General features: G+C 39.7%; 2 protein-coding genes across 6 annotated transcripts in view; one reads left to right on the top strand and one right to left on the bottom strand.

The window, feature by feature from the left end:
- rbks (ribokinase) overlaps positions 1-9714 on the bottom strand; it is a 76605-nt gene extending 66891 nt beyond the window's left edge. For 2 of the 5 annotated variants that reach the window (XM_021584328.2, XM_021584329.2), the window contains exon 1: positions 9470-9711. The gene's annotated coding sequence lies outside the window, so the exon portion shown is untranslated. Of the gene's footprint in view, positions 1-849; positions 883-9469 lie in introns of all 5 variants that reach the window. The other 3 variants (XM_036962219.1, XM_021584327.2, XM_021584325.2) reach the window with 3 other exon arrangements.
- Positions 9715-9769: 55 nt separating this feature from the next.
- The window catches only part of babam2 (BRISC and BRCA1 A complex member 2), a 193317-nt gene continuing 190833 nt past the window's right edge, over positions 9770-12253 (top strand). Inside the window, exons 1-2 of the mRNA XM_021584324.2 lie at positions 9770-10035; positions 10501-10655. Of these exons, the coding sequence (XP_021439999.1) occupies positions 10519-10655 (137 nt within the window). The 5' untranslated portion in view covers positions 9770-10035; positions 10501-10518. The remainder of the gene's footprint in view (positions 10036-10500; positions 10656-12253) is intronic.

Below are 12253 nucleotides of genomic sequence, written 5' to 3'. Positions count from 1 at the left end.
CAAGGGGAATAACTACTCCAAGTCTCAGAGCGAGTGACGTTTGAAACGCTATTAGCGCACACAAAGCTAACTAGCTAGCCATTTCACATTGGTTACACCAGCCATTAGGCTGATAGGCTTGAAGTCATAAACAGCGCTGTGCTTGCAAAGAGCTGCTGGCAAAATGCACAAAAGAGCTGTTTGAATGAATGCTTACGAGCCTGCTGCTGCCTACCATCGCTCAGTCAGACTGCTCTATCAAATCATAGACTTAATAATAACATAATAACACACAGAAATACAGTATGAGCCTTTGGTCATTAATATGGTAGAATCCGGAAACTATCATTTCGAAAACAAAACGATGACTATTTCAGTGAAATACGGAACCGTTCGGTATTTTATCTAACGGGTGGCATCCCTAAGTCTAAATACTCTTGTTACATTGCACAACCTTCAATGTTATGTCATAATTACGTACAATTCTGGCAAATTAGTTCGCAATGAGCCAGGCTGCCCAAACTGTTGCATATACCCTGACTCTGCGTGCAATGAACGCAAGAGAAATGACACAATTTCACCTGGTTAATATTGCCTGCTAACCTGGATTTCTATTAGCTAAATATGCAGGTTTAAAAATATATACTCCTGTGTGTTGATTTTAAGAAAGGCATCGGTGTTTATGGTTAGGTACAGTCGTCCAACATTTGTGCTTTTTTCGCAAATGCGCTCATCAATCGATTGATTATATGCAACGCAGGACACGCTAGATAAACTAGTAATATCATCAACCATGTGTAGTTATAACTAGTGATTATGATTGATTGATTTGTTTTTATAAGAAACGTTTAATGCTAGCTAGCAACTTACCTTGGCTTCTACTGCATTCGTGTAACAGGCAGGCTCCTCGTGGGGTGCAATGAGAGGCAGGCGGTTAGCGCGTTGGACTAGTTAACTGTAAGGTTGCAAGATTGGATCCCCCGAGCTGACAAGGTCATTCTGCCCCTGAACAAGGCAGTTAACCCACCGTTCCTAGGCCATCATTGAAAATAAGAATGTGTTCTTAACTGACTTGCCTAGTTAAATAAAGGTATAACATTATTATGTATTTTTTTTACAGATTTTTTACAAAAAATAATAATAATAAAAAAAAAAATTGGGGCCCAAAAATACCTATTTCTGATTGTTATGAAAACTTGAAATCGGCCCTAATTAATCGGCCATCCCGATTAATTGGTCGACCTCTAATGTGGTGTGGTCGTTAAGACACTAACAGCTTACAGACGGTAGGCAATTAAAGTCATAGTTTGCTGAAAATGAGAAGACGTTTATTTTTTTGCTGAGTTTATAAGGAAATAAGTCAATTAAAATAAAATCATTAAGCCCTAATCTATGGATTTCACATGACTGGGAGTACACAGACACCTTAAAAAAAAAAGTAGGGGCGTGGATAGGGCAGTGGAGGTCACAAAATTCTGTCAGCTGGTAACTGCCGGTCTCACGGTAATTGACCGTTAATTAACATGAACACATTTAGCATCTACTGACTTCCAAAAATAGCCTACAAGCTACTGATGCAGACCTTTTGGTACATCTACATTTTAAAACGTCTAATAAATCCATGTAATATAGTCTACACATTCATAATAAATCCATTATTTATTTTAGACAAGTCTAAAGAAACATGATATGAAGAAAATGTAGTCTAATTCAGAAGAACAGAATAGGATACTAGTCCTTATGTTAGGTCCTCATCTGGCTATGGGCTACACGAGTTAATTTAGCAGACAAGATCTTCTTAGAATTCCATGGCATTATTTTATAGCATGAAGAATACAATTGAACAAAGCTGATTAAATAGAAAGGATATTTTCTCCAAACGATTTGAGGCAGTGCGGACATGAAGCTATTCTGTGTTCAGCGTTTAACTAATAAATAGGTACTCCTACAGTATTTGCTTAATTTAGAGTTATTAATGTAACTTTAGTTGTTCTACAAAACGATGGGCTATATGTTTAGATGTTTAATACGTTGTAAGGCTGCATGATGCTTTGTAAAAAGTTGCATGAAAGGCATGAGCTCTGCTTTGTTGTTTTTTTTGCGCAGGCCATACACACTTCATCAGTCTCTCATTCACAATTTGACAAGCAATTGATAATGTCTTGAATTTCCCGGCGGCATCAGCTTTGTGTTGCCGTAATACCCCCTAAACAAATCCATGCCTTTTGCGGCCAGTGGCTGTTGTGCCCTTGGGCTGCATATAATCATGATAATTCCCTTCTCCCTGAATGCTCCTAGGCACCTCTCACTCACATGGCTTTCCTTCACATGATCAGGTCTTTCTCACAGGCTGCAAGTGAAGAAAGACACATCCAGGACGTAACCACGCGCGACCTTATCCAATTCCAAGGCGCATATTGAAGATATTGTCCACATTTACTTTTCGTCAGCCAACAAGATGAGTAGGCCTAACGAACAGCAAAAGCACTAGTCTATGTCAATCTACTATCCCCCATAGTACAAAAGTTGACCTATTCTATTCTGTGTGAGAAATAAATATTCCAAATGTGGTCTGGGACAGTTGTTTCTCAAACTAGACACTCTAATGTACTTGTCCTCTTCCTCAGATGTGCACCGGGGCATCCCACTCCTCTTTCTATTCTGGTTTGAGCCAGTTTGTGCTGTTCTGTGAAGGGAGTAGTACACAACGTTGTACGAGATCTTCAGTTTCTTGGCAATTTCTCGCATGGAATAGCCTTAATTTCGCAGAACAATAACAGGCTGACAAGTTTTTAGAAGAAAGTTATTTGTTTCTGGCCATTGTGAGCCTGTAATTGAACTCACAAATGCTGATGCTCCAGATACTAAACTGTTCTAAAAAGGCCAGTTGTATTGCTTCTTTAATCAGAACAACAGTTTTCAGCTGTGCTAACATAATTGCAAAAGGGTTTTCTAAGAATGAATTAGCCTTTTAAAATGATAAACTTGGATTAGCTAACATAACGTGCCATTGGAACACAGGAGTGATGGTTGCTGATAATGGGCCTATGTAGATATTCAATACATTTTTATTTTAAATTTTTAAATCAGCCGTTTCCAGCTACAATAGTCATTTACAACATTAACAATGTCTACACTGTATTTCTGATAAATGTGATGTCATTTTAATGGACAATGTTTTTTTGCTTTTCTTTCAAAAACAAGGACATTTCTAAGTAATCCCAAACTTTTGAACAGAATTGTCTATTAAAATAATATCACATTTCCAAAAGTATTCAGACCCTTTACTCAGTACTTTCTTGAAGCATCTTTGGCAGCGACTTCAGCCTTGAGTCTTCTTGGTTATGACGCCACAAACTTGCACACCTGTTTTTGCGGAGTTATTCCCAATCTTCTCTGCAGATCTTCTCAATCTCTGTCAGGTTGGATGCAGAGTGTCGCTGCAGAGCTATTTTCAGGTCTCTCCAGAGATGTTTGATCAGGTTCAAGTCCGGGCTCTGGCTGGGCCACTCAAGGACATTCAGAGACTTGTCCCGAAGCCACTCCTGCGTTGTCTTGGCTGTGTGATAAGGGTCATTGTCCTGTTGGAAAGTGAACCTTCGCCCCAGTCTGAGGTCCTGGGCACTCTGAACCTGAGCAGGTTTTTATCAGGATCTCTCTGTACTTTGCTACGTTCATCTTTTCCTTGATCCTGACTAATCTCCCAGTCCCTGCCTCTGAAAAACATCCCCACAGCATGATGCTGCCATCACCATGATTCACCGTAGGGATGGTGCCAGGTTTTCTCCAGAAGTGACACTTGGCATTCTGGCCAAAATATGTTCAATCTTGGTTTCATCAGACCAGAGAATCTTGTTTCTCATGGTCTGAGAGTCTTCAGGTGCCTTTTGGCAAACTCCAAGCGGGCTGTCATGTGCCTTTTACTAAGGAGTGGCTTCCATCTGGCCACTTTACTATAAAGGCCTGATTGGTGGAGTGCTGTAGAGATGGTTGTCCTTCTGGAAGGTTCTCCCATCTCCACAGAGGAACTCTGGAGCTCTGTCAGAGTGACCATTAGGTTCTTGGTTACCTCCCTAACCAAGGCACTTCGCCCCCGATTGCGCAGTTTGGTCGGGTGGCTAGCTCTAGGAAGAGTCTTGGTTGTTCAAAACTGCTTCCATTTAAGCCTGATGGAGGCCACTGTGTTCTTGGGGACCTTCAATGCTGCAGCAATTATTGTCATCTAACAGACCATTCTTGGTTTAATCTTGTCTTTGCATATACTAAATAATATATGGATGAAATTGGTTTTGATTTAGAATGGACCATTATCATGTCTCGAAATGGGCAGGGTTAAATAGTGAATGGAGGACACTTTTCCAGTGGACCAGTCCCTCCTGCAGCAAAGCACCCCCACGACATGATGCTGCCACCCCTGTGCTTCACGGTTGGGACGGTGTTCTTCTGCTTGCAAGCCTCCACCTTTTTCCTCCAAACATAAATGGTCATTATGGCCAAACAGTTCTATTTTTGTTTCATCAGACCAGAGGACATTCTCCAAAAAGTACGATATTTTTCTCCATGTGCAGTTGCAAACCGTAGTCTGTCTTTTTTATGGAGATTTTGGAGCAGTGGCTTTTCCTTGCTGAGCGGCCTTTCAGGTTGTCGATATAGGACTCGTTTTACTGTGGCTATAGATACTTTTGTACCGGTTTCCTCCAGCATCTTCACAAGGTTCTTTGCTGTTGTTCTGGGATTGATTTGCACTTTTCACACCAAAGTACATTCATCTCTAGGAGACAGAACGTGTTTCCTTCCTGAGCGGTATGGCGGCTGCGTGGTTCCATGGCGTTTATACGTGCATACTATTGTTTGTACAGATGAACGTGGTATCGTCAGGCGCTTGTGGAGGTCTAGTTTCTTTTCTGAGGTCTTGGCTGATTTCTTTTGATTTTCCCATAATGTCAAGCAAAGAGGCACTGAGTTTGAAGGTAGGCCTTGAAATACATCCACAGGTACACCTCCAATTGACTCAAATGATGTCAATTAGCCTATCAGAAGCTTCTAAAGCCATGACATCATTTTCAGGAATTTTCCAAGCTGTTTAAAGGCACAGTCAACTTAGTGTATGTAATCTTCTGACCCACTGGAATTGTGATACAGTGAATTATGAGTGAAATAATCTGTCTGTAAACAATTGTTGGAAAAATGACTTGTGTCATGCACAAAGTAGATTTCCTAACTGACTTGGTGGCAAAACTATAGTTTGTTAACAAGTAATTTGTGGAGTGTTTGAAAAACGAGTTTTAATGACTCCAACCTAAGTGTATGTAAACTTTCAACTTCAACTGTAGTAGGCCTAGCCTATAGAAAGCGGTTGGGTTACTCTTTCTAATAGAGGCCACCACTCTGTTCAGCTCTAATGAAGTGTTTGATTAGATTTTTGGTTACATTTGCATTGACATCAGAGTGATTAGAGGGACAACAGAGTGGTGAGTAATTTGTGGAGTGTTTGAAAAACGAGTTTTAATGACTCCAACCTAAGTGTATGTAAACTTTCAACTTCAACTGTAGTAGGCCTAGCCTATAGAAAGCGGTTGGGTTACTCTTTCTAATAGAGGCCACCACTCTGTTCAGCTCTAATGAAGTGTTTGATTGGATTTTTGGTTACATTTGCATTGACATCAGAGTGATTAGAGGGAGAACAGAGTGGTGAGTACCAGGCAGTTAGCAAGTTGGGTAATCTACTAATGACCATCAGCCCTAGGCGTGGTTCAGAAAACCAGTCAGTATCTGGAGTGACCACTATTTGCCTCATGCAGCGCAAAATATCTCCTTCGCATTGAGTTGATCAGGCTATTGACTGTGGCCTGTGGAATGTTGTCCTACTCCTCTTCAATGGCTGTGCGAAGTTTATGGATATTGGCGGGAACTGGAACAATCTGTCGTGCATGTCGATCCAGAGTATCCCAAACATGCTCAATGGGTGACGTGTGGTGAGTATGCAGGCCATGGATGAACTGCAACACTTTCTGTTTCCAGGAATTGCGTACAGATCCTTGTGACATGGGGTTGTGCATTATCATTCTGAAACATGAGGTGATGGCGGCGGATGAATGTCACGACAATGGGCCTCAGAATCTCGTCACGGTACCTCTGTGCATTCAAACTGCCATCGATAAAATGCAATTGGGTTCATTGTCTGTAGTTTGTGCCTGACCATACCATAACCCCACCACCACCATGGGGCACGCTGTACATAACGTTGACATCAGCAAACCGTTTTCCCACACGACGCCATACAGGCTGTCTCCCAGCTGCCCAGTACAGTTGAAACCCGGGATTAATCCATGAAGCCCACACTTCTCCAGCATAACAGTGGCCATCGAAAGTGGTTGAGAATGGTAGAGAAATTAACATTCTGTTAATTAACATTCTCTGGCAACAGCTCTGGTGGACATTCCTGCAGTCAGCATGCCAATTTGCACGCTCCCTCAACGCTTGAGACATATGTGGCATTGTGTTGTGTGACAAAATTTAGAGTGGTATTTTATTGTCCCCAGCTGTTTAATCAGCTTCTTGATATGACACACCTTTCAGGTGGATGGATTATCTTTGCAATGGAGAAATGCTGACTAACAGGGATGTAAACAAATGTATGCACAACATTTTAGAGAAATAAGCTTTTTGTGTGTATGGTACATTTCTGGGATTTTTTATTTCAGCTCATCAAACATGGGACCACCACTTTACATGTTGCATTTATTTTTTTGTTTAGTATGGTTTGGGACCCACTACACTCCATCAGGTTATGGCAACTTCTCATTGAGAGGGGATCAATGCAATGATGGCAATTAATGATTAAAGCCACACTGACACAGTTTGACCCAATGTGAATATAGGATTTTTTGTTGATGTGATTCCTAACGTCATCTGTCCTTGTCTTGTGCCTCCTTACCAAACTGCATCCAATTAATTGTTTTGAGGAGAGAGTATGCAAGAAATCAAGTTTCCCCCTAGGATTCAAGCCTTTCACACACTGTCTGGGCATGATGGTAATTAATCAGTGTTTCTCAAAACATTCCTCATTTTTCTAGACATAGCACGAGTAGCAAATCGGTGTCCTGGTGTTCCAGTCCATTGACATTTTAGTTTTACCTCCATTGTGCAGTCAGGCCAATAGAGGCTTGCTAGTCAATAGCTGGTTAGGAACTTTGGACCAGCCATGAAATAGGCCATACACAGCATTCACTGTTGAAGATTAACTTTAGTTTATATGGTCCAAGTGTTTGTTATTGCCTATTATACAGCAGGAGGGTCTAATCCTGAATGCTGATTGGGTAAAACTGCCTTCCTGTCGGTGTCTATAGCACAATTTACCACCAGCTAACTCTAATGACATTAAAATGCCTATTTACACCGTTCCATCTGACTGTGTAATCCACTGTCTCATCAACCCAGCCAGGCACTTCATCTCCACAATAAAAAGCATTTAGACATCATCTCACATTTCCTTTAGACGAACATTTTGTTTTCAACAGAGGAGATTTGTATAAACCTTGCTATCTTATCTGTATCTTCAACATTAGCAACATTGTTTCAATATTCAAATTCGATCTCCTGCTGTCCCATAGTAATGAATGTGTTGGGAGTCAGGACGAGAGAGCGTTTCTCAGCCAGTCGAAATCATGAATCAGCTGGTATCATTTTTATGGATATATACAAAGAAATGTCAATTGACAAAAGGTCAAATGAAATGAAGTGCAGCTAGTTTGCAGTCTTTCCAGCTTCACTTTGAAGTGATTGTGTTAGCTGTGTTGTTGGCTAGCTTCTCTGGACGTGTCCTGACGAGTGAGCACATTGTTATGGATGTATCCAAATAAATGTCACTAGAAAACAGCCTGAACAAATGCAAATGCATCTACTTTGCTGTTATTCTGCCTGCACTTTTTGATGTGAATAAGTTAGATGTAGTTGATGAGCTAACAGTACGGCAATGGAACATTTAGAACGAACGACTGGGTTGCGTCCATAGATACAGAACTAAAAGACTGAACGACTGGGTTGCGTCTCTAGCAACCGAACCGATAAAACGAGCAACTTGGGTGGCAACCCGAGATTTGTTTTGGGACTATAAAATCAAATCAAATTGTATTTGTCACATGCGCTGAATACAACAGGTGCTTACTTTCAAGCCCTTAACCAACAATGCAGTTTTAATTTTAAAAAAGAAAAATAGAAATAACAAATAATTAAGGAGCAATAATAAAATACTGGTAGCGAGGCTATATATGGGGTCCTGGTACAGAGTCAATGTGTGGGGGCACGTTGTGGAAGGATGAAATAGTATGAATAAATTCTTCAAAATAACCTTTTTAATGAAAATGCGTAAATCCATATTTGAATATGTTGGCAACCTGTTGTATAAAAGTGATAAATGCCCTCAAAGCCGGTGTTTGGAGGAAATATTGGCACGGTTTGCCCCTCGACTTCGTCTAAGGTGTAACAACACCTGTGCCAAATTATCCTCCCAACACTGGCTTCTTGGGCATTATGAATACTATTATTAGTATTATTAAAAATACTTTAAAGTACTACTTAAGTAGTTTTTTGGGGTATCTGTACTTTACTTTATTATTTACATTTTTGCTAACTTTCACTTCACTTACATTCCTAGGGGAAATAATGTCATTTTTACACCATACATTTCCCCTGACACCCAAAAGTACTTGTTACATTTTGACAAGAAAACATTGGTCCAATTCATCCCTGGTCTTCCCTGCTCTGTTTGTAAATGATGTCTGAGTGTTGGAGTGTGCCACTGGCTTTCCATAAATAAATAAAACATTTGTTTGCTTAATATAAGGAATTTGAAATTATTTATACTTTTACTTTTGATACTTAAGTACATTTTTAGCAATTCCATTTACTTTTGATAATTAAGTATATTTTAAACAAAATAGTTTTTTACTTTTACTCAAGTAGTATTTTACTGGGTGACTTTTACTTGAGTAATTTTCTATTAAAAGGTATCTTTACTTTTTTTCATGTATGATAATTGAGTACTTTTTCCCATCACTGCCAAAAGCCGGCTAAACTCAACTCTACAATTTAAGATGGAGCTGGGCGAAAACTAGTGTGGGCTGACTGGAGTTCCAACGTCACAAAATTACGTTTTTATAAAAAACGACTTTCAGCACACAATTACACTGAACAATGTCATACGTAATTGGAGGGTGCTGAAATCAGTCGTTTTTTTAAATAAAAATTAACTTGGAGCTCCAGTAAGCACACACTAGTTGCTTGCCCAACTCCATCGTAAATCGCGGAGTTGAATTTAATCCGCAATGATTCCAACTGTCACAGATAGAACAATTAGACATATTTGGTACAGTGGCTGACATTAGCTTGCTTGACTAAAGTTTACTTTGCTAGCTAGCAAAAATCACTGCCATAAAGTTACTTGGATTTATGTCAAATAAGGTGGACATGTAAAATATAAACACATTACCTAATGTCCAATTCTGAGTTCGCTGTCTTGTTATGAAGTGGCCAAAGTGCATTGCTAGCACGGTCAAAATCTGCCACTGAGATAGTGCCTGGTTACACGTTGAAAAATGACAGCTCTGGAATTTCTACTAGCTAAGCTAGTTCTGACTCGTATAATGCATTTCAAATGAATTTGTTGACCAAATAAAAAAAGGCAATATCTATTCTATGGAGTCATTATTATAACACCCCAAAAATATTTGTATCAAAAAAAATATTTAGCACAGGATGAAAGGAGCCTTTTGTAGACCGGCAAAAGCAACACCGGCTATGGACTTTGAGGTCCGAAAAGGACCCCAAAAACATCTACCGGAAGATTTGGGTTTATACTGTTTATCACAACACGAAGTCAAAATTGGCTGTTGTAAAAATTGATAAAAACAAAAAAATTAAGATTAGGGTTACGCATAAGTTTAGCAGTGTGGTTAATCACTTATTAATATTTATTGTTTTACTTTGGGACTGTGGTAACTAGTGACGACCGATTATTTGCTGTACAAATTTAAACGTTAACGGATTTCCAATAAAGTAAGCTATTTCCCAATTTTGAGCTGACTTTGACAGCAATTTATGTAACGTTAGCAAACTTTCTAGTTAATTATTGGGAAAACCTCCCACTACTGCTTATGGATACTTAGTTAGCTGCTAACCTTCGACAACAACACATCAAAATGAAAGTAAACGAACGTTAGTTAATACATTTAGCTATCTCTGCCATTAATTTGACTCGATTTTGCATGAATACAATTGCAGTAACTTAGCTAGCTATGTTTTGCTAGTGTTGGAAAGTAGTCTGTGTCAAAATGTCAGTTGCCTGTGATTGATTAATCTAACAAACTGACCATAGCTTGCAGAATACATGACACACTGTCATGAGAGCATTGTCTCAGTAATATGTATTTTATAGCTGTCAATGCATTGTGAGATTGAATTATGTGTTTACTGCGTTAATGATGGCAAGCTCCTTTGGTCTCTGTCTTGGGCTGTTTCCAGAGAACTTGAGTGTGGAAGATGAACAGCATGTCCCCTGAGGTTGCACTGAACCGCATCTCTCCTGAGCTGCGCCCCTTGTTGTGCAGTGTGGTGCGGAATGGTCGAGTGGGCCTTGACTCCACCAACTGCCTGCGTGTCACAGACCTCAAGACTGGGTGAGTTCCTCTGCTTAATGACAGTCTGTGACCATTTAATATTAAACTATGTGGAGCAGTTCAATAGTTTAAAGTGTTTTCTCTTCCTTATATCCTCTCTTTCATGTGCACTAATTTGAGAAAATATAATAGGTGAAAGCAATATGACGGATGTGTGAATTCACTTTTACCTGTCAAGTACTGATGAAGAAGAGTGGGGCTGGTGTCCCCAGTTAATTTTTATGTTAAAGGACTGAGGCGCTCAGGACGTTCTACTCCAAAATTAATGAAAATCTAATTATTCTGACACCATCTAAAATATAATTTCCACCTCCAGAAAGAGCCCAATATCATATTGGTAAAATTATTTTAACATATTGGACCATATTATCGTGTATGCTGTTAGCAATAACCATTATCACCTGTAGCCCAACTGATGCAACACAGTGGCTATAAAGAAATAGGCTGAAGCATGGGGTTGCTTATCTTTCAAATCCAATTTTATTGGTCAAATACACATATTTAGCAGATGTTATTGCGGGTGTAGGAACACAAGCGTTTCGCTGTCTCCAATCGTGCGGTAGTATCTAACAATTCACAACAATACACACAAATCTAAAAGTAAAATAATGGAATTAAGAAATATATTAATATTAAGACGAGAAATGTTGCTGGGGAATTGACTAAAATATAGTAGAATACAATATAAATATATATATATATATATACATACATACAGTGGGGCAAAAAAGTATTTAGTCAGCCACCAATTGTGCAAGTTCTCCCACTTAAAAAGATGAGAGAGGCCTTTAATTTTCATCATAGGTACAGTACACTTCAACTATGACAGACAAAATGAGATTTTTTTTCTCCAGAAAATCACATTGTAGGATTTTTTATGAATTTATTTGCAAATTATGGTGGAAAATAAGTATTTGGTCAATAACAAAAGTTTATCTCAATACTTTGTTATATACCCTTTGTTGGCAATGACAGAGGTCAAACGTTTTCTGTAAGTCTTCACAAGGTTTTCACACACTGTTGCTGGTATTTTGGCCCATTCCTCCATGCAGATCTCCTCTAGACAGTGATGTTTTAGGGCTGTTGCTGGGCAACACGGACTTTCAACTCCCTCCAAAGATTTTCTATGGGGTTGAGATCTGGAGACTGGCTAGGCCACTCCAGGACCTTGAAATGCTTCTTACGAAGCCACTCCTTCGTTGCCCGGGCGGTGTGTTTGGGATCATTGTCATGCTGAAAGACCCAGCCACGTTTCATCTTCAATGCCCTTGTTGATGGAAGGAGGTTTTCACTCAAAATCTCACGATACATGGCCCCATTCATTCTTTCCTTTACACGGATCAGTCGTCCTGGTCCCTTTGCAGCTAAACAGCCCCAAAGCATGATGTTTCCACCCCCATGCTTCACAGTAGGTATGGTGTTCTTTGGATGCAACTCAGCCTTCTTTGTCCTCCAAACACGACGAGTTGAGTTTTTACCAAAAAGTTCTATTTTGGTTTCATCTGACCATATGACATTCTCCCAATCTTCTTATGGATCATCCAAATGCTCTCTAGCAAACTTCAGACGGGCCTGGACATGTACTGGCTTAAGCAGGG

The sequence above is a fragment of the Oncorhynchus mykiss genome, chromosome 25, assembly GCF_013265735.2.
Source record: "Oncorhynchus mykiss isolate Arlee chromosome 25, USDA_OmykA_1.1, whole genome shotgun sequence".
NCBI lineage: Eukaryota > Metazoa > Chordata > Actinopteri > Salmoniformes > Salmonidae > Oncorhynchus > Oncorhynchus mykiss.
The sequence above is the reverse complement of the archived record's forward strand: the minus strand, read 5'-3'. Positions and strand labels throughout refer to the sequence as shown.